This window comes from Ochotona princeps, chromosome 22, assembly GCF_030435755.1.
Source record: "Ochotona princeps isolate mOchPri1 chromosome 22, mOchPri1.hap1, whole genome shotgun sequence".
In the NCBI taxonomy this organism is placed as follows: Eukaryota; Metazoa; Chordata; class Mammalia; order Lagomorpha; family Ochotonidae; genus Ochotona; species Ochotona princeps.
In genome coordinates, this window is record NC_080853.1 from 32,733,840 (window position 1) to 32,756,250 (window position 22,411).

The 22,411-nt window shown below is 40.3% G+C and overlaps 1 protein-coding gene across 2 annotated transcripts in view; it reads right to left on the reverse strand.

Annotated features, from left to right (window-relative positions):
• PLCB1 (phospholipase C beta 1) overlaps positions 1-22,411 on the reverse strand; it is a 616,791-nt gene that overhangs the window by 170,623 nt on the left and 423,757 nt on the right. For both annotated transcript variants that reach the window (XM_004593350.2, XM_004593351.2), the window contains exons 5-9: positions 13,447-13,526; positions 11,151-11,204; positions 9,775-9,850; positions 3,167-3,267; positions 1,128-1,294 (exon numbers count right to left, since the gene is read on the reverse strand). In XM_004593350.2, the coding sequence (XP_004593407.2) occupies positions 1,128-1,294; positions 3,167-3,267; positions 9,775-9,850; positions 11,151-11,204; positions 13,447-13,526 (478 nt within the window). The remainder of the gene's footprint in view (positions 1-1,127; positions 1,295-3,166; positions 3,268-9,774; positions 9,851-11,150; positions 11,205-13,446; positions 13,527-22,411) is intronic.

The following is a 22,411-nucleotide window of genomic DNA, read 5'->3' on the forward strand; positions in this document are numbered from 1 at the left end:
CCACATCTTGTGGCACTAGGGAAGAACTAGCTTAGAGTTTTAGTAGGCTCAGAGGCCCAACTTGCAATATCAAGACACCCTGTTGTGACAGTTGTGTCTTCACCTCCACAGCAATAATTAATATGACAATGACACTAAAAAGAAGTCAACTCTAAATTCCCAACTGGCCACAATGGAGAATGGAGAATGGAGAATAGAATGAGATTGTACTTCTAGACATAACAAGCTCTTTCGCTTTCTGGTTACAGGATCAAATCTAGAATAAATACAGTAGCCTAAACCATTTTAATCTACATGTGTGTTAACTATTCTTACTCATGATCAACTTACTAGAGTTATTTCTGATGCCTCATAAGTTGCCTGCATGTTAATATGCAACATTTTCTTCTCCATAATTGGTTATTTGTTACTTATCATCCTCACCATGGAATAGTTAGAAAATTTTCAACATTAGTGATGGTATGTCTGTGTCATCCCAGTGAAAAGACTTCAAATAGCAGCAAAGAAGTCTTTGAAGAGCTTGTTAGGCAATTCTGCCACATCAAGTTAAAAATTTGGAGTAATTAATTCTAAATGGTGTTATTTTGGTAACTTATTTCTCCAAAATCAAAATCATAAATTTGTTCATAGGTGCCATCACCTTGAAACCATCTTTCTAATATCAAATTTTTCTATTGCACATTTAGAGAAAACACAGAAAGCCAAACCTCTAAAGCAGACATTCATCAGAGTGTAAGCCAGAATAAGGGTCATTCTCATCTGTTAGAGATTCAGAAACTTTGAGAATTGCTTTGCAGAGCTTTTTTGGAGAGACACTACAGGATGACCTTAAAGGTGATGAATTTGCTGTAGGGGAAAGATGTATTTCAGTTGTGGGGCAAATTTGAAACAAAGCAAAGGAATTCGATATTTGAACGTATATGGTATACAGACAAAGGCACAACAGTGGATATAAATCACATGAAGTTTGTAAAAATCCACTGTAAGCTGATCTACTAGTGATTCAAACAGAAAAAATACATAAATATGGAAGCAACTGATCTAAACCCAGACATGCTTCAGTAGCAGAGGGTGAGCCATGACAAGTGGAAAAGGCGCTTCCCAAGGTGTGGAACCAGAGAACTGACCTTTCTTGGCCAAGCTGCTGTTGGGTTCGTACTTCTCGATCAGCACTTGTACCTGTTCTTGTTTCAGAGGTGGGTAAAGTATTTCATTCAGCCGTGGGTCTCGCTGCTTGAGGTTGATGAAGTCCATCATCTGGTCAACGGTAAGATATGGTTTGCTTTTGGCACCACTGAAAGCATGTGAAATCAACCAATCAGAATTTGTTTCCAGCAAAGACTCATTCATACAAATTTTTAACTAGTAGAAGGCAAAAATCATGCCACACCTGCTAAGAGCAGCCTACAATAAATGCCTAGCTTGCCCTAAAAACACTGTGCTGCACCAGCACATTTTCTAAAACTGCACGAGCCATGCAGTGTCTCCTGAATACAAAGCATTCCCCACCACAAAATCCCAACGCTGCTGAAAGATACCAAACACAACGGAGAACTGACAGTAGGAAAACAGTGTCTTCTTATATGTGCATAGAGGCACTCTAAATTGAACACAGGCCTCGTTTGGTTTTTGATTATGACACTAAATTTATGATTTAGTCCTAAAGCTTCCTTATTCCATTTAATCATTTGAAGGCATATTTTGCTCTTCATTACTTAAAAAATCAATATAGCTACATGAGCATGTTTAACTTCCTTGAAGTTATACTGCACTGCAGTAGAGTGTGGTTTAAACTGTTCATTTGTTTTGTAGTTCTGTCCATGAGCGTCACAAAGCAAGAGCTTGCAGTGAACAACGCCATTCTCAACACCATTGGGTGTCTATGTCATCTCTTACCTTGTCTTCTATTTTTGGATTGATTTTCTGCCCTTGGGTAGGTTTTAAGTATATCAAGAAAGGTAACTTGTTCTTTCTCCAGATTTACCTTGGTCTTTTTTTTTTTCAATTTTTTTTCCACTCATCAGAAACAGTAATCTTCCTATTAGTTAATAACATCTAACATAAAACAAACACTTTCTAACTCACGCAGTGCAGAGAGGAAATGCTAGCTCCCAGGCCGGAGGTCTCTCTATGTGATTCTATCTTTCCTAGGCCATGATGCCTCCGTGTTTTCTCTCTGTTGTCTTCCAACCAGTCATCTGAGCACATGGAAGCAACGAAACCAGCAAGAAAGCCCACCAAACTTCTGCTCATTGTAAGCGGGCCGTGGTTGCACCAAGGAGCCGGGATAGACAAGTCCAATTTCAGATCACACAGGAGAGCAACTTTGGTGAGTGACCATTTTTGTCTCTCCCTGTTACTGCTCCAAATCCTCTCAGTCACCTTGAGTGACAAGAAGAGAGCGTGGGCACTAGGTGTAGCCATGAAGATGCTGCCTTGCAAAGCCCCATTGTTGGGATACTGGGACTGGGATACCCAGTCCCCCAGGGGACTGGGTACAGAGATTTAATGGAAAGCAAGCTTAGTGAAATGCTCCTTGCTCCAGGACAGTCCTATGCCTGGAGACACTTCAAACTGCTGAGACAATGCACTGTAAATTTCACGAATGAGCTTTTCTGCATATGCTCACCCACTAACCAGGGTCCTGGGGATGCCAGTACCTACCTCCTTCTCCCATGCTTCCCTGTCCCCAACAACCCTCTTAAGAAGAGACCGCTCTGCAGGACGAAAACCCCTGCCCTCTAACTGGGCTACTACCTCTCTGCTTATTCCCTCACTTCCAGTCACAGTACCTGAGTTGGATTCTCGCCTCTGCTTCCAATCCACTTTCCTGTTGAAGGAGACCTCGAGGAGCTACAGGCGATGGTTCAGCACAGGGAGCCTTGCCCCTCCCCGACCCCACCACCATCATGGGAGACCCTGAGCTAAGTTCCTGGATTCCAACTTTGCCCTGACTCAGCCCTGACTGCTGTGGGCATTTGTGGAGTAAACCAATGCATAAGAATCTATCGGTCTGTTTCTTTTCATTTCTATTTTCCAATAAATAAAATAAAATAAATATAATACATAAGTGTGTGTGTATGTGTGTATATGTATGTATGTGTGTGTGTATATATATATATATATTTTTTTTTTTTTTAAGAAGGATTAAAGTATGTCCTCTTACAATTCAGAAAAGATGTTATCAATTTCAGGTCGAGGGCAAAGGTTGTTCAGGAAAACTCTGTACACTTCCGGAGTGAAGTCCTCTTGAGGTATTGAATCATTCTAGGAAACAAAAGAGCAGGGTCAACACAGGGCCTCCTCCTTCCTCAGCTTCTTCCCTCCAGCCGTCTGCTCAGTAACCATCCCAACACATCTGTGTGGCCAGTCCATCCTGACACTGGATATGAAATATCAAACTCTCATTTTCCGTTGCTTTTCTCCTTCTAAGAAATGTTAAGGTAATTTTCTAAGTCTATTTACTAAAAATAAGTTAAGCCTCGGAAAGAGGATCTCTTCAGAATTTTTTCTGTATTGAACCTTGCTTTTATTGTGGTAAAATAGACTTAACATAAAATGCAGTATTTGGACCATTTTAAAGCATATGAACTACATGCATCTTGAGGTTCACAGTATTTTGAGTGAATATGTGTTTTTTAAAAAAGCAATGACCCGAGGCAGACATCATGAAAATGAAAACATAAAGCCCAATGTGCCTTTGTATTTCAAACAGCTCTCTTTCCACTTTAAATTAAATTGGTAAGTTGCAACATAGTTTTTGTAAGTAGGACAGTGCCAGCCACCATTTTTCACCGATTGTTCCTGGTCCTATTATTTATGCAGGAAGACATCGATATAAAAGCTACTTGTAAGGCTTATTTCTGTGTGTGGCTGGGCTGCCATGGAAACCAGAAGCATGCATTCAAACCTGGGTTACAGGAACAACATGCTGCAGTTTGCTCATTGCAGGTTTATATTTTTATTTTCACATGCTTAAAGAAGACCCATATTGCTGTGTTTTGAAATGTACTTCTAAAGACATTTCTATAAAGCTGTCTGAATTATTGTCTGAAATGGCATGCAGCTTGCTAACAGATCAGAGCCTTCAGCTCAGCCTTGGTAGACAGAAGTAGCCCTATACAAGAAGTTGCAAACAATTAAATCCATTTATTAAGAGGGACAAGTCTATTCTGCAAAGTTGAATTTCGGGTCATTCACATACACCGATCATTAAGCATTGTGAAATGCCTGATACCATGACACTAGGCTACTTGGATACAAAACTGTGAAGTAGCAAGTTTAAGGAGTGACATCTGGGAATAGTGGGAAATTCTATTTTACTGCTTTACAAAAATGGGCAAGTACAATTTCTAAACAAGTTTGCCAAACTCCATTTGAGTTAAAAAGAGAAAACCATATGGCTAGAGGGTGCAGCATTGTTTAGTGCTGCCCTATTAGAGAATAGAAACCCAAATATCTTCAAGTCAATTTGCCTATGTCGTCTGAGTTTCCCTAATAAAGCTCCGCTTGGCTGTACCGCCTTACTGCGCACATATATTGATTTTATGTGAAGCTACCTATATCTGCCTTTCATTTCTTACTGGTCTTTTTTCTTTCTTTTCTTTTCCCTTTTTCTCTCCTTAGTCTCTTTCTCTGGAAAGCCCAGCCTTCCTCCTGGGCTTGGATTTGTCTCCATTTGTGCTATGCTCACATGCCTTGTCTCATATTTCAACACTTTCTTCATTGACTGTGCTCCCAGATGTACATCCCCCTCTAATCCTTGCCAACCTGCAGATATATACAAGTTAGGACATGTTTATTGCTTCTTACCTGCTCTATTTTGAGGACAAAATATACAGTAGGCGTACAATACATACGCAATAAATACATGAGTGTAATTAATGAGAATGGTTGAACTTGCTAGCTACTAACTATATATATATTAAACTATATATATATATATAAAACTATATATATAAAACCTGTGTTATATTTCACATGGAATATCAGACTAATGAGAGTCAATCTGTATGAGCCCAGATACATATTTTAACTGAACACACTACTAAAATCTAACCATTGATTATCAGCTATAAATTAGGACTTTCTACGAAAGGCAATCTAAATAAATGCAACATTATTTTCATTGCCAGTTATATGTTAGCACATGGAAGGAAACAGGTTATCTTGATACAGATGACTTTCCTTTGGCTCATTTTCCTCATGGCCAAACCTGACTGATGGGGATATGCTGAAGTCCTGAGAGCCAGTGGGTGAAAATGGAAGACAAAAGTAAGTGAACAAAGTGAAAATAAATGAGCCTGATTGGAAGCTACGGTGAACTGCGATAAGGGAGCTAGTTAGGGAAAAGCTATGGAAAAACTCCCAATGTCTCACATTTTCCACAAGGCTAAAAGACACAAAGTTGATTCACAAACTAATTTTTTCCCTAGATCTCACGACTTGGTCAAGGGTTGACATTGATTCATTTTTCTTGGTATACTAGGAAGAAACCCAAGATCCAACACACTAAGTGTTGTTATTCTGCTCCGAATCCCTCCTGACCATGCCAACTGGTGATGACACATTTTTTTTCTTTCTGTTTCAATTCACCCTTATGTATCTGCATTATTCCTTCCATGACAGTTTACCTTTAAAAAACTATATTCCTAGTTTTGTAGATAGAGTATTAAGAGACATGGCCATCTTTATTTAATTCCTTTGTATTCTCCGTAGGGTGCTTAGCATAATCAGACGGCTAATCAGTGTCTACTGGTTGAATCCAGAAGCTAGGCCAGACCTCATGTCTTCAGTTTTGCAATCTAGGGCTTGGTTCATCAGGTTGGGTAGCTAATACAAAACAGATAGTCCATGAGCACTTGTTGCTATTATTATTTAAACTTTTTGAAAGGAAAATCAGGAAGGCAAGTATAATTTGAATCAAAATCTAAATCAGGTCCATTTATTCCAGAAACTGCAAATCATTACAGACTGCAAAATATGTGATCGTTTCAACTTCATGCTGGTTTACAAGGGATTTCACAAGAGAGATCTGTGAAATTGTTGCTAGTAGGCCTGGCAGCATTTGCATTTTTACATTCTAAACACCTGGTGGGTGTTACACACAGGCCAACTTAATAATAACAAAAACCACCCACAGATACAGATGTCCCCAAATTAAAAAATACTCACAAGGAGATTAAGGACAGGCAGTTACTTAGTACTTATTTGATGCCTAGTATACAATTCTATTAGCCTCACTTGAATATTTTTAATTAATTCTCATGCCAACTCTTCCAAACTGGCATCATTGGGACCCCACTATAACAGTCAGTCACAGAATGAGATGTGATAAGGTTTCTTAGTTAGGCCGTGGGTGAGTTCAGGATGGCTGAAGGTATATTTTGTATCGCATGATTAACTCTCCCCGTGAAGTAGGGAACTGTTCATATTAGCTTCGAGGTGGTGGGTTGCATGTTCTTCTTTATATATATTTTATAATTAAAAACTAATTATATGACTGATATGTTTTTAACATTCAGAAAAATGTCGTTTCAAATACACTAGGTTTCTGAAGTTGACTGTAAAGAACAGAGCTGACATACAAATATTATTCTTGGCACGTCAAGGAATTCTTTCTAGTAAATTCAAAAAGTCAACCTTTTCCTCTCTTTTTTTTAAAATTCTGAAACTATGACTAAGAATTAGAAATTAGCCCCATCATATCATTCATAATCAACTCAGTATTTAACATGGTTTTGGTATAGGATGCTGACATTACTGGTTTCTAAGATTCACAATTTTAAAGACAATTTTGTTTCTTACTTGTATTTGGGATATAAGGCATAGAACAAAGATAACACAGCACAGTTACACGTACCAGTCCCAAAGTTATTCTTATTATACATTATTTGTTAAACCTATGATTTTTTAAAATCTTAAATAACTAGTTCAGCTTTGTATGAACAGAAGTAAACTATTATCAGTCCTCAGAAAGTTTGTAGACAAAGTGGTAATCCTCTGAATATGAAAAGGCTTCCAAAGGATCTCACTGCAAAATATGTTCAGATCATTCACAGAAGGATACTAATTACTTTGGCTCACATTCACACACAATTTTTTTTTAACAATTAAGGTAACTTTAGGCTAAGAAAGTAATCTCTAAAGGAGTACCGTCTAAAAGAATGTGTTATTGCAATGGATCATCTTAGCCAGGATACAAGTTCAAGTGAATTAATTATTCCTAACAATGTGCACACAGATAATGCTTAAAACAATCTCAACAGGATATCCACTGTTTCTGGTAATGTACCTATTTACAGAACACAATAAAATCTAGTTTGAATAAAAGCTGGCTATGAACTTGGGTCCTTGTTACACAGAGCTACCTTCCATTTTTACAGCATTTTGCTTCCGAGAAATGTTCAACATACTTCGTTAATATTTCCCAAATCTTCTTGCTAATTAGTGCAGATTTCTTAGAGCCACTGTATGTAAATATGAAACTACTGAACAGATTTAAAATACACTTTTGATGCACCACAGTCAGTTCACGGAAACACTTCTGTCCTGACTCTGAAACTGACTTTGGGTTTTACATTTTTTTTAAGCGTTGTAATTCTATAAAACCTTACAGTAAATTATACTTTACTATGGATAATAGTCTTTCAAAACTCAATGACTGAGGCTGATTATATTTTTAAAAATATCCCGTTTGTTTCCAGAAAACTGCCATTATATTCAATTGGCTAAAGATAAATACATTTTCCCCAATTTAAGCATAACTTGAGCTATCTGAATCTCATTTTACTTTCAAAATGCCTCCAAGTTGTTATTGTTTTGAAAGTCTGAACCTATAATAGACATAGCCGATTGTTAAGACTCAATTTATGCTTGTTGAGTGAATTTTCAGGATTCAATTGTTCAGAAAATTACAATTTACAGAGAATTGGTTGCTGAATTTGATTTTCTATTTAGCTTCATTTTCTTTTTCTTCCTCTTAGCTAAATCTATAATGTTCAGTTAAATTTTTTAGTCCCTATATTCCGTAAGATGTTAGCCAGGAAAATTAAAATTGAAAGTGATAGCAAAGGAAAAGAAATCTTTGCAAACCCATTTATCATGCATGATCTTCATGCTGAATGCAGGGGTCTTTTCTGATCTACTCAAAACCAGTATTTTCTTCCCAACCTCACTGCTTCATGCACAGCTTTTCCTGTTTTTTTTTTTTTCTAGAATAAGCTCCCCTCACTCTGCGTGGCATTATTCCATCTTTAAGAAAAATGAATATTCCACTTCACTTGCCTCCAATTTAGAAATGCATTTGTTGATGTACTTATAGTTTTGTTCTCCCAGGAAACTGTATGGCCCTTAAAACCTGGACTTCAATTCCTTCACCATCATATACTGAATACCTCCAGGCACTTGGTAAGAGCTCAAGAGATAAGATGGGTTCATACCAGGATCTTTAATTTTTTGCATTGTTAATGTTGTTTACATGGTTGAGAAGGATGTAGGCCCTTGAGAAGGGCCTCTGATTAGGGTGGGGAGGCTCCAGGCATGGAGGAAACATACTAGCACCTTAATTGTTCTATCTTTCCTACTCCAAAGGATTAGCAAAAGAGCAGTGGGGGGCAAGTTCAAGCATTTTATTTTGCACATAAAGTGAGGGTAAAAAGCTTCAGGAGGTTGACGCACAGCTCTGACCAGCTTTTGCAGCATCATTTGTCTATTTTCCTTGCAGAGCAAGTGGTGGTAGTGGGGAGACATGCTTTTTTCCTCTCTTTCCAAAGTAGTGAATAAACTTCCTATTGCTGAAAAGTAGTCACAACAAGAATTGACTGATGAATTTAATCACACAGACTTGTTGTTCCTAACTCATGAAGTTCTAAGAGTGGCTTTATGACTTTTTTCAGTGCAATTTTCTCATTGTTAATGTGCTTTAAAGAGCTGAGCATTCTTCCTATGCAGTCAGTGGTACCCTTAGGTAACCGCTTTCTGGTTGCTTAGATACTAGGATAAAAGTGATTTGATAATGGAAAGGAGAGTTCTACATATGGTATGAGGCATGGTTTTCAGCAATAGATCCCTCTCTGAGAAACAATGGGAACAAATCACTTTTACAGCCTGTTATGTAGAAATGAATGGAAATGAATGCAAATTACTTTAGTCTAGGTCAGAGACTTTACAAAAGCTTGTCACATTCTTCTCTGTTACCACGTGAGCTAAGCAGGTGGTCTCTCAACTTTTTCATATACTTCTCAGTAAAAATCTTTTGAGTGTGGCCCTGTACACTTTGTAAATTCATTGCAATCATTCATACACAAATTATCACCCCAGAAAGAGCTGTGTAATTCATGACTCTTAAAACTAGAACTTTATAAATGATTAAATAAAAGTAATATTTAATATATCTATGTAAACATAATTGCTTCATATTTTCAATATATCAAGAGAATCCAAAAAAGGATTCATTGTTCAGGATACGTTTGCGTCTACATTTCAAACTACCTTCTTGATTACATTGACTTTTCTTGCCTAATTTTTCTATACTCCTTGACTAGATGACTGGGTTTTGATCTGCAAAATTTAAGTCACTTTAGGTAGAAATACTGATGTTATGGGAGTAAAGAAGATAATCAGGGAGTAAAGTCATAATCAGACATTGCAATATTAACAAACGTGTTATGAGCTTCTAACAAAATGGTCCTTAGGTAACCCAGAGGCGGTACAGAGTTATTGGGAATTCTAAGGACATGTTACTCTGCTGTTGTTGCAAGGCCACAGGCTCACCCTTGAAGATGGAAGACTGCAAGCCTCCAAGGCAGTTTCCACTCGCTTCCGGTCTGCTGAGAACAAACGATAAATGCTGCAAAGTGAAAACACAGCAATAAGAGGATGTTCAGAAAGGACGTGGGTCATAACACTTATGGATGCTGCCCACTCATACTTTCCCATTGAATCACTTGCATGTTTCTCATCTTTATTTTTTTTTAAAGATTTATTTTATTTTTATTGCAAAGTCAGATATACAGAGAGGAGGAGAGACAGAGAGGAAGATCTTCCAGCTGATGATTCATTCCCCAAGGGACTACAATGGCTGGTGCTGCACCGATCTGAAGCCAGGAGCCCAGATCCCCCTCTGGGTTTTCCACAGGGGTGCAGGGTCCCAAGGCTTTGGGCCGTCCTCGAATGCTTTCCCAGGCCACAAGCAGGGAGCTGGATGGGAAGTGGAGCTGCCGGGATTAGAACCGGTGCCCATATGGGATCCCGGCGCATGTAAGGCGAGGACTTTAGCCATTAGGCCACTGCACCAGGCCCTGTTACTCATCTTTGAGCAAGAATACTCACTTCTCCACACATCTGCATCTGGGTTCTCAAATATCTATGTGCTTGCTTGTCAAAATTGAATATTTTGAGTCAATGGTGACAAACCAGTTGAAACTGCTGTGTTCAATAACCTGTAATAGTCATCACTAAAACAAACATCCATACCAACACTGTCCATTTGTGCTCCCTCATCCAATGCTACACAGGTATACACTGCATTATTAATAGCTGAGCTTATCAGAAGTGCATTGAAAGTTCAGAAGTCAAAGTTAAAGACATTTGGTTGATGTGGTCTAGGGGTGTACTTTTATTGGTCACTGATTAAAAAAAAAAAAACAGAACTGAAGCATAAGATCATGAAATATCAGACAATCTGGTTTCTGGAGCTAATTGCACATGGCATACTCTGGCCCTTTGATACTATTTTGTTGCTGGATTTTCTTGCTATTCCGAACTTGCCTGGCTCCTGTTGGTATCTGAATATGCAGGTGCTTATGAATGATGAGCACCAATGTTAATGGAACAAAGCACCAAGGCCTTCTGATTTTGCACTAGAATAGACCTGAATCCCATATTGCTTTCTGGGTTTAAGCTGCAAGGTTCCCTCCACCCCAACTCTCTCCCTTGCTGCCTAAGTATTTACTGAAAATGATGCCACAAGAAAGGGCGCCCCACGGAAAGGTGTGTGAGGAGCCCGGCTGTGCTTGAGACATGCGCTGAGAAAGCCACGTATTTCCATGATCCCACTTAAGCTTCTTGAGAAACAAACAGAGTCATGGCATGGATTCAACTCTTCCAGAAAAAGAAAACGAATCATGGGAAATGTTCCTAAAGCTTACTTTTTAAGAGGTATGCGCCCTTCTGGAGTGACTTGCAGCTTCAGTTTAGTATACCTGTTGGAGAAGCAGAAAAATAGGGTTTGAATTTTTTTAAATTTTTATTGCAAAATAAAATACACAGAATATGGCTCAAGTCTGTTTATAGTCTGCTGAGCTTTTATATACTGCCAGAGCTCCAGAATCAGCACGGAGATGGGGAAGCAGAATATTGTCACTTAGACCATGTCCCCAGAGTCCCTTGCATCTCCTTCCAGAATCTATCCACCAAAGAGAACTATTATCCTGAATTTAAACAACATGAGCTATTTTTGTCTACTTTTATCCTTGCATAAATGGAATCATATGATTTTGTGTCTGTATTCTTTACTCGATATTGTGCTTTTCCAACCCATCTATTTTGCCTATTATTATATATTTTCATTATCATATGTCATGAATGCAGCCACTCAACTTATCTCTTCAACTGTTGATGGACACACAGGTAGAGAAATCAAGCAACAGAATTTTCAAACACTCCTAATGGGTGTGTATACTGGAACTACAAGCGTCTTCAAAGATTTTTTTTATGATTTACATGTATTTTTCTGGGAGACAGACTAACAGAAGAGGGAGAGACAGAGAAAAAAAAAGAAGTGAGAGAGAGAGAGAGAGAGAGAATATCTTCCATCCTCTTATTTATTCCCCAAACGGCTGCAATTGCCAGAGCTGAGCTGATCCAAAGCCAGGAGCTTCCTCCAGGTCTCCGACGTGGGTACAGAGGCACAAGGATTTGAGTCAAACTTGGTTGCTTTGCCTCCCATAGGCAGGGAATTGGACTGGAGGGGGAGCAGCCGGGACTTTAACTGGTGCTCAAATGGGATGCCAGTGCTGCAGGTGGAGGATTGGCTGCAAAGCCATGCAACAGCCTCCAGGAGTTTCTTGGAAATTAAATATTGTGAAAAAATGATATTTGTTTCAAAATTTCTGTACCAAAATATGTTTGTCTTTAAATTCTATTTATGTGAACTTGGAGTATCCTTATACTACATTAGGAAAGTATACACATTATGATACAGAAATCTCACAGATAGGTGTGTCTGAAATAAAGATGTTTATAAAATGTGTTACCCAAAGAAATGTTCCAGAATATCCAAAGCATCTATTCTCAGGGAGACACATATCTGGATTAGACATTTGTAACAGACAAAAACTGGTCAAGTGGTTCTAGTATGCCAACCTTTAGGGAAATGATCTTAGCTTTCTGTCCCCTTCTACTAAGTTTTCCTGGATAGTTGTTCAATGAAAGGAAATAAGAACAAAGGCAGTTTTGTTGTTGTTGCTGTTTTAAAGCAAGGGCAGAAAAGAAGGACGAAGGGGAGGCATCCGGGAAGGACTCTTAACAAAGCAAACCTGGAGATGACTTTATAGAAAAGCATTTAGACAAATACCTGTGAGCTACTGACTCCGCATCAAAGAAATGTGGTGGAAGGGTGTTGTCTAGAGTCAGGAGTGGGTCTTACATTAGGAGCCAAGAGATGAACTATTGAGTCAAATGTAAAGACCAAATGGTGCTGTCTGAGCTTCTGGTTAAGTTTTCCAAAACCCTGGACCAGCCACAGGTTCCACGATGAACACAACCAGCTGCTCCTGCTGCAGGCCCGAGGTTACCTCCTTATCTTTCTTAGTTAAAAAATTTTTGAGAAAGGCTGCTGCTTTCCAGAATGATCTGCCCAGTTGTTTGGCTTCTATTTGTCTTCCCTTTGCTCTTTCCTCCATATCCTTTCTGTTTTTAGTTTCCCCCAAGTTTTTTTTTTTTTTTTTCAGTTATTGTCTATCAGGGCGGGAGGCAGGGCATCAGTCAACTGAATGAAGTTGGCAGGTGGGAGTTACTGTAGCATCTGTCAGTGGTCCATGACTCTAGAGAATTGAGTAACATATGCCATTCATTCTTTTCCTCAGGTTAATAATTGATAGGACAGAGGCAGGTGTAGAAGCAGAGGATGCTTAGAAATTAATAACTTCTAGTTTGGAACACAGCTCCCTGGATGTGGAAGTAACTTCCGACTGTGTGTCAAAGGCACTGGCATTCAGGCAAGCTCAGCCCAGGCACAATGAGCATGTGCAGAGGGAAGGGAGAGCGAGCTTTCTTGGACGTCTTCTCACGCTGAAGAGGCCAGGTATCAGTTCTCTAACAAATCCCAAAGGGAAATTTATGTCTGTCAATGTGAGACGCCAGTGTAGCATAAACAAAAGACTCACCCAAAAGAAAGGAAACTGACTCAGAAAAAGCAATAGCAATAAAATTAGAGCGACTTACGCCTTTTCCAGAAATGCATCCCTGGACATGTTTTGGGCCAGCAGGTTTGTTGCCAAACTGAAAACCTCATTTGTCCATTCCTGAAAAAATATCAATCATACTTGCATTAGCTTCAATCCTGCACAGTCATTAGTCACACACGTTTAGTCTAGCTTCTAGGAAAACCAATTAGTTCCATTTGGATGCCAAAGGTTTTTTTTTTTCCCCTCTCTTTTCTTTAAAGTAAAAAATGACATAATTAAATTCAAATCCCTGAGTGACTACCCTTTTTCTAAGGAAATGTTCTTTACATATTAAGTTTCTCTGCTTTTCAAAATCCCTACAGATAAGAAATGGCTATTTGTCCCTTGAATAACTTGGTGCTTTTTAAAAATTTCTCTTGAATTATAAACAAACCATAATAGGAAAGTTTAAAGTATTTTCAAATGTACTTTGGATAGGACTATAAATACAATATTCCTGCTTTCTGACTCACATTAAAGCAGCCAGACTGCAGATCTTGGAAAGTTAGTTCCAGGAAGTCACCCTGTCATGCAGTATATGGTACCCTTTTCCTCAGCTGCCCCCCGAACTCTGTGAATTCCTCAGTACTCCCCAATCTTCACTTTTGCCCATACCATATCACTAACCAGTGATCTCATCTGATTTTTGACAAATGAAAATGAGCAGTTCCACTAAAGTACTGGAGTTTTGTTCAAAGTATTGATTTCGAATGCACAGCAGGCATTGCACTGGACATACAGCATAGAAGTTGGGCCACTGGATGATGCATTCAGCTTCCATCTATATTTTGGATTCTAGATTTTTGCTAACAAGAACCCTTGGAGGCAACAGGGGATGGTTCAAATTGTGGCATCTTTGCCATCCCTTGAGAGACACAGAATGAGTTCCATGACCCTGGGTGTAGCCTCAGCCTGGCATCATTGTTGTGTTTGTTTTTGCTGGAGTGAACCAGTGGGTGGAATAGCTCTGTCTATCTGTTTCACTCATTTTCAAATACATAAGACTAAATTAAAAAAAAAAAACAAGGCAAAACATTTTCATTCACATTTTCAGAATGTGAGCACCTGGATTTCCAAGAATGGAATTCCTACTCCCCAGTGGCTTCTTTGTCCTTTTGTGACATTCCTAATCACATTAACCAAGGATGAACCACAGATTCAAAGACTGCAACACTGATTAAAGGAAACTTGGAAACAACCCAAAGTGTTGGTTGGGTGCTGGTCTCAGGTTATATACAGGGTAGTTTAAAAAGTGTGTCTGAAAATGGAATTAGGAGATTAAAGGCTTTTCATTGGAAAACATTTTGAAATTCATGCATAGGGGTTTTTTTCTTTTTTCTTCAAGATTTATTTTTATTGCAAAGGCAGATTTATAAAGAGGAGAGATCTTCCATTGGCTGGTTCACTCCCCAATGTCTGCAATGGCTGGAGCAGGCTGCTCAAAAGCCAGGAGCTGCTTCTGCTGCTCTCCCAGGTTATAAACAGGGAGCTGGATGGGAAGTGGAGCAGCTGTAACTAGAACAAGCGTCTATATGAGATTCTGGTGCTGCAGGCAGAGGAGTAAATTGTTTGAGCCACAGTGAGGGCTGGACCCGCCTTTGTTTTTTTTGGGGGGGGGAGGGTTGTTTGTTTTGTCATAGTAGGAATTTGCCATGGACATTTTGAGGATCCCTTACATGTATGAATTTCAAATTTTTTTACACTTAACTTATTTCCTTATGAAATTTTACAAGTACTCTCATATATCACATTGAGCTAAAACACCATATGTGTTACTTTGAGTTCACCAGAAGTAGATTCCGAGAGATGGACTTAGGAGGAATTGTGTTTTTTTTTTTAATAAAGTGTTCCTTGTTGACATTTAAAAGGAGTGAACAGGGCTGGGAAAGGAGAAGGAAAAAGCATGAGATATAGCAGCCTCATGAATGATAACACTTGCTTAATCCTTTCTGGGTAGAACATTCTCCCAATTGGTGGTTTTGGACCAAGAATAAGCAGAACAGAATACAGACACCATTGCTGTGCTTGCATGTCTTAGCTAAGGGCTGCTGGAGAGGGTAGAGATACTTGGAGATTTCCTGCTCACCTTGCGAACAGCAAAGGGGGTTCTAGCTTCTACGAAGAGAAGTCAAGCAAGAGACATGAGGATAGGATGTTGGGGGTGTTGTACATGCAAACAGCAAAGGGATTAGAGGGGATAAGGCAGAGGACTGCAGAGATCTGCTATGGCAAGATTGTGCAGGACTCCTGGGCACCAGTGACATCTACCTGATGCAAAATGGCATATGGAATCGGAGGCTGAAGAAACAACTGGCTTGCATTTTGGTTAACTTTTCACGTGCCTATGACTTGGGAAAGGTCTTGCTGCTGGAATCACTCGGTCTGGGGAGGTGACAGAGACCTTGTAGGTTCAGGAGTTCCCAAGTGAGGTCTGTGATAAGACCATGTCACGATGAACCATGCTTTGCAGACGACCTGTGGAACTGAGGGAAAGCTTGTTGGAAATGTAGATGTTTTGATTCTGCACAAAGTCTTCTGATTCAAACTCCTGTGTAATTTACACATTGAAGGGTTTGAACATAAATGAGGCTGAAGATAACATTGGGAATAGCAGGGTATTCTAGAACTCAGCTAAAGAAACACGAATTCAGTCTGTTTCAACCTTGCCAGGCAAAACAAGAAATGAATTTGATTATGACTTTTTGCATAATCACAAAGACCTTACAGCTATATTAAGATCCACAAGGCTGGAGTAGCTTAGAGCAGATGCAACCCATCAAGGGATTATGAAACATGATTTGCAGCAAGGTAGCAGATCTCATCTTAGCAGCATTTTCCTAAATCCAGTATTAGACTTTGGTTAATACGACAGGTTTTAACGTCAGGGCATCTTCTTATTGAATCTGGAGGATTTTATTTTTCTACTTTTAGAGACAAAGTTCTAATGATTGCCACTACCTTTGGTCCAGCCCCTGAGGCTTTTCTGATGACCATTACTGGCCTTCTGATTAATCTGTTTTCATGACCCAAATTAGAGAATACGGTTTTAAAGTTCAATCTCCATGGATTGTGGCTGCAGTTGCATGTAGATCAATCTGTGGGATTCTTTCTGCAATTCACCTAGCAGGAGCTAGCATGGTTACCGAGGTACAATTTTAACACCGAGAGAGATACCAAGTTTCTTCCAATGTCATAACAAGGTTAGTGTGTTTTTATTGTTAGTGACTGAAGTCTGGTTCTTGGCACAGCTTTTGATGTTTTTGTTTAATATTCCTAAGTACTGTTTCACAGTTACCAGCGGCTCTGTAGCTACTAAGTATTTGTTGCATTCTGAGCAGGGTTTTATGCAAACTATAACGAGGTCTCACAACGTGTTTCTAGTATGCAGGTAGTCATCGCTCTTGTTTTACAGAAGACTCCAAGCACTCAGTAAAACTTACGATGTCTCAGAGCTAATAAAAGTGTCTTGGATGAGATGACTGGATTCTTAGGCTCCCGACCCTGCATTCTTAGATGCTGTGCTCTTCATCATCTTGTTCTGGAGAATTTGGGGTTGGCTGAACAAGATATAACAGATAGCTAAATTCACTTTAGTGTATTATTTATGTAGCATTGATTTAGTATTAATCATGGTCCATTCCTCGTGGTGACATTTTGCAAATTATTAGCTAACTGAATCTTTACCGCTAGCCTATGCTACATTGTCACTCCGTATTATAAATGAAAAACTGGGGTCCGGAGATATTCGATAAGGTGCCGCAGACAGCTTTAAGCACGATAGACACTGGAAACTGGGTTTGCTTCTAGAACAGGACACCTTGGTGCTGTGTTATGATGAAGAAGTAAACAAAGTAGAGCAGAAATGACAGGAAAAATGATTATGGAGACAGGGGTGAGGTCAGCCAAAAAAAAAAGTCAAAAGCCTTGGAGGCTTTCTTTTTAAAGATTTGTTTCAAACAGGCACGAGGAGAGAGAGGAGAGAGAGAGAGAGAGGTGGGTAGAGAGAAAGAGAAATTGGTTTACTTTCATTTGAGAGCAGCCATTCTCAAACTTTTAGGTGCATATGAATAACTGGGCATCTTGCTGAAAAACTGATACAGAATTTCAGGGTCTGAGGAGGAGACACGGAGTCCCTAGCTCCTTTGGCACAAAAGCCAGAGCTGAACCCTACTGAGCCAGGAGCCTAGAATTCTACCTGGGCTTCCTATGTAAGCAGCAGGGACCCACACACTTCCAACACACCACATTGCTTTTCTATGCACGTTCACCGGTAGCTGGATGGGAGTGGAACAGTTGGGACTTCAGCTGTCATCCTGATACGGCATGCCAGTATGACAAGTTTCAGAATGAAGGTCCCAATATTGTTTTGAAGGAAGTAGTGACCAGTTGAACTCATAGTTGCTTCAGTCAATGTAAAAATGGTTATTCAATGGTAACATAATCCAGTCATTTTAGATTCAAGGCAAAATTGAGTGGAAGGTACAGAGATTATCCATCTATTTCTGGTCCCCCACATTCATAGCCTCCCCTACCATCTAACTCCCTGCCATACAGATAGATTTATTACGTTAGTGAATCTACATGGTCACCTAGACGCTGTAATTTACACTAAAAGTCTCTCCTGACATTGCATAGTCTATAGGTTTGGTCAAATATATAACACCAGATATCATTATACAGAGTAGCTTCACTGCCCTGCAAATTTGTTTTCCACCTGTTCGTTCCTCCTCCTATCTAATTAATTTTAAAAAGTTTGCCAGAATATGTAATAAGTTAAAATGAAAATATTTGAATATTGGTGAGATGGAGTTCCTACATATTCACTTTTAAAATTGGTTTAATGCTCCTGCTGCTGTCGATGATGGTGACTTAATCAGCTCCCCTCATAAGCAGGGAGTGCGTTTGGATTTGAGTCAGCAGGCACACTGTGTGGGCCACTCAGAAGTGCCTCAGGTGGCTTAGCAGGTCTCTTTCACCTGCCCGTGGCATGCACTGGAATTTATCCTGCTGAATTTGTCTTAGTGACTAGCCAAGAATCTGTTCATGGTGAAAGATGGTAGATGAGCTGTAAAATCTTTTCTTCAAGTCAGAAAGACCTCTCCGAGTAGTAGGATCATACAGGGTATGTTTAGAAAATTGGAACAATTTTCTCTATATTACACAGCAGTGAAGATCCTATATTAGTTAAAATACTCTATTTTTATCTCATGCTCAAAGGAAAATGATTGCCAGCCATACACAATTACCAAGGTAACAATAATTCACACACAAAACAGTACGCATACTGGGACCCAATCCTATCACTGTGGCATATCATATTACCCCAATGATGTCAGCATCAAGGGTGGGTACATAATTGCTTTTAGCTCACATGATTCAAATATCTTCAGCCTAAAGCTGACAAAAGCACAATTCGAACCAACTTCAGAGACAAAAATCTATCAAGGATGCTGGACGATCTCCTGTAATTTAAGCAAACATTCGACAAATTGTAAGCAAAGAATGTTTTTGCAATAAAGGACCATCAAGAAGCAGGAGCCTGAATGCAAGGAGGAGTGTCTTAGCATGTGTTAGCCTGACATGGTCTTCTTGACGGCATTGTTCTCTTCCCTAAGCAATGATTCTCCCCCATGGCCTCAACTGCATCAAGAATTGTCTTTTACGACACTTCCCACCAGCAAGAACACTGGCAAGAGTCAGATTCACCTGCAGAACAGTTCATTCAGGTCAGAACCTAATAATACTCATGAGAGCCACATCACTGGGCAAGGAATAGGAAGCAGACAGATGCAAAACTCCAGGAAACATCATTATCCCGGAATACTGTGGAAAAGCAGACACAAAAGCATGCTGTGTGCTTTTGATAGCTCATATGGGACCCCTTACTTTCGCACTGACTGTACTCTTAAAAAAAAAAAAAAGGCAGGCAATGATTTCATACTCACTGATTGTGTGAATGAGTATGCAAATGATGGACTTGCACATTATATAAATCATGTCTTTTGAAACATGTATCCTTTTGCCATTTTTACTGGTTTCTATCACTATCCTTGGGTGTTGGATTTGTGATGCTGGATTTACACATTTCCTCTGTTATACACACCCTGTGGAAAGAACAGGTTCTAAGATGGAATACTGAGGGTGAAGGGAGTGTTCTAGTGCTTTTGGGTTAGGACTTAGGATATCTCTGCTGGCTACAGAGACATATGGCACTCCGAAATACTGCCCCCCAGCTCGCTTCCTAGACAAGTGCGGAAACCGTGTACTACATACACGGTGCCCTGACCATCTAAGAAAGTATTCTCATGTCTGCAAGTGCAAGATGGGGGATGCAGGTGTTTGTTCCTGGCTGCTCCACTTCCAGTCCAGCTTCCTGCTTGTGACCTAGGAAAGAGGCAGAGATGGCACAAAGCCTTAGGAACCTGCACCCGCATCTGACACCTGCAAGAGGCTGCTGGCTCCCGGTTTTAGACTGAATCAAGCTCTGTCCATTTGGGGAGTAAACCAGCGGGTGTGAAGATCTTTCTTTCTTTTTCAAATCAATACATGACTTAAAAAAAGATCACCCTAGCTGGCTGTCATGAAAGCTCATGATTGTTGAGGACTGCTTCTGCTAACTTTGCTTCTTGACCACTACAGTTGGGGTTCATGTTCTTAAGTGTCTGGAGAGTCCGCTGGCATTTCCACAGGCTCCCTCTTGACTGGCCGGTCAGAATGTGATGACTGATAGGCAGCAGATTGAGGAAGTTGTATCTCCACCTACCATCCATGCTTCTCCCGAGTCTCATTGTCGCCCCAATCACCTCTACATTCTCATGCAAGGTACTTAAATGCTCTGCTCCATCAAGGAGTGGCGGTTTCACTCAATGAGAACATTCACCTGCCCCAAAACTAACTCATACAATTACGTTCCCACATCTCTTGAAAACAAGTCATTGGTTCCTCATTTACCCCGTGTCTTCCATATCCTTTCTCTTTTTGTTCGTCATTGCCTCCTTTATCATTCAATACTGAAGGATTTTTCAAAAACCTCCAAATATTTTGCTGTTGACTTGTATTTTTCAAATCACACCAGTGTTTGTATAACCGGCAACTCTGAGTATTTGAGTGAGATCTATGGGGCTGCCTACTTCTACTTAGAGCAGTTATGTTGATGGATATTGCCAATACGGTGTCATGTGGCAGATGCTAAAACTAAAAGGACTTTAAGACAGAACAATTCTTTTCAAATAGTTTGATACAATAAAAACATCCCTCAACACTGTATCATGGGAAGTCACTGGATATGAATGATTCTGCAGGGGGAGCAGCAGGTGGGCAAGCAGAGGCTGAAGGCATGATCCATGTTCCTTGAATTCTTTGTCCCTGTTTTCCCCTTCAATTCCTGCTCTGTGTTCCACAGGATCAGTGGTCCCCAACCCTGGGATCTCTGAATCCTCTAAATCTCTCTGGGCATGACAGCTCCTTAAATGCAGCTCTCAGCGTCACTCCCACTGTGGCTTTCCCTACCTTGTTTCATCAGATTGTCTTCTCTCTCCATATTTTTCTTCTGCCAACGTATTAAAACATGTCATCCACTGGCCCATCTGATTCACTTCATCATTGGGTGTTCATGTTTCTTGTCATTTTCACAACATCTTAAGAGATGAGAGGTCACACCTGTGCGTATCCTGCTGCTTTGGGCTAAGAGTAATGACATGTTCAAAATTCTCAGTTTCTGATTTTGCATCCTCAACTGGCTCTCCATCTAAATCAACGCAGTTCCAAAAATTCCTGAGATGAGTTTCAGCTCTGTGCTCTCAGGTCATGTATCTGATCCATCATCAAGTCCTTTGGCTTTACATTCAAATTATGACAGTACTTCAAAATGTTTATATAAAATGGAGCTAAAAGGTAAATCTAGTATAAAAAATTTAAAATCTATGCACATTTTTTCTTTTTTTTTTTTAAAGATTTATTATCATTGGAAAGCCGGATATATAGAGAGGAGGAGAGACAGAGAGAAAGATCTTCCATCAGATGTTTCACTCCCCAACTGAGCCACATGGGCCGGTGCTGCACTGATCTGATGCCGGGAACCAGGAACCTCTTCCGGGTCTCCCACGCAGGTGCAGGGTCCCAAAGCTTTGGGCCATCCTCCACTGCTTTCCCGGGCCACAAGCAGAGAGCTGGATGGGAAGTGGAGCTGCCGGGATTAGAACTGGCGCCCATATGGGATCCCGGGGCGTTCAAGGCGAGGACTTTAGCCGCTAGGCCACACCGTCGGGCCCATATGCACATTTTTTCTAAATGTATATTTCTCATAAATGTTTTGTAGACGCCCCTCTGCTCCATGGATTTGGTTACTTTTCTCATGCACAGAAGCATCCTTTGTTCTATTCTTTATCAACTTCAAAGCCCAAGAGTAGATCCAGAATCCAACTACATTTCACCACTTCAAGCCTAGAAGTTCTGATCTCTCTGTCTCTGTATTCCTACAATGACTTCTCAACAGAGCAGCCAGAGTGATCATGCTAAAACGTGTCACAGCAGATCAATCCTTTCCTCTAAATGCTGTACTGCTTGGAGCAAGGCACGGTTTACCGTGTCCGTGCACTGTGAGGGGTGACTCAAACATGGGCCCTGCAGGCTTCAGCCATTCTGAACCTCTGCCATCACTTTCACGCAGTTCACATTAGCCACCAATGAAATGTAACCTCATGACGTCCTACGAGATTCTCACCCACTGTTCTCTCGCAGTCCCCTCCCCTAATCCCTAGCCACCTACCAATCACCTGTGACGATCTCAGTCACCCAGTTCCTGGGGTCCACCCGCAGCCCCTCCCAACCGATTCCCCACGCCCCCACACCTTGCATGCTCAGTTGGGTTGTATCAGGTGAGCCTCCACCTGTGCCCCCTCCCCTTTTTCTCCCTTTTCCTGGCTCTCCCCTGTCCTCCTCCATTTTGCCCCCTTCCCCTGCCC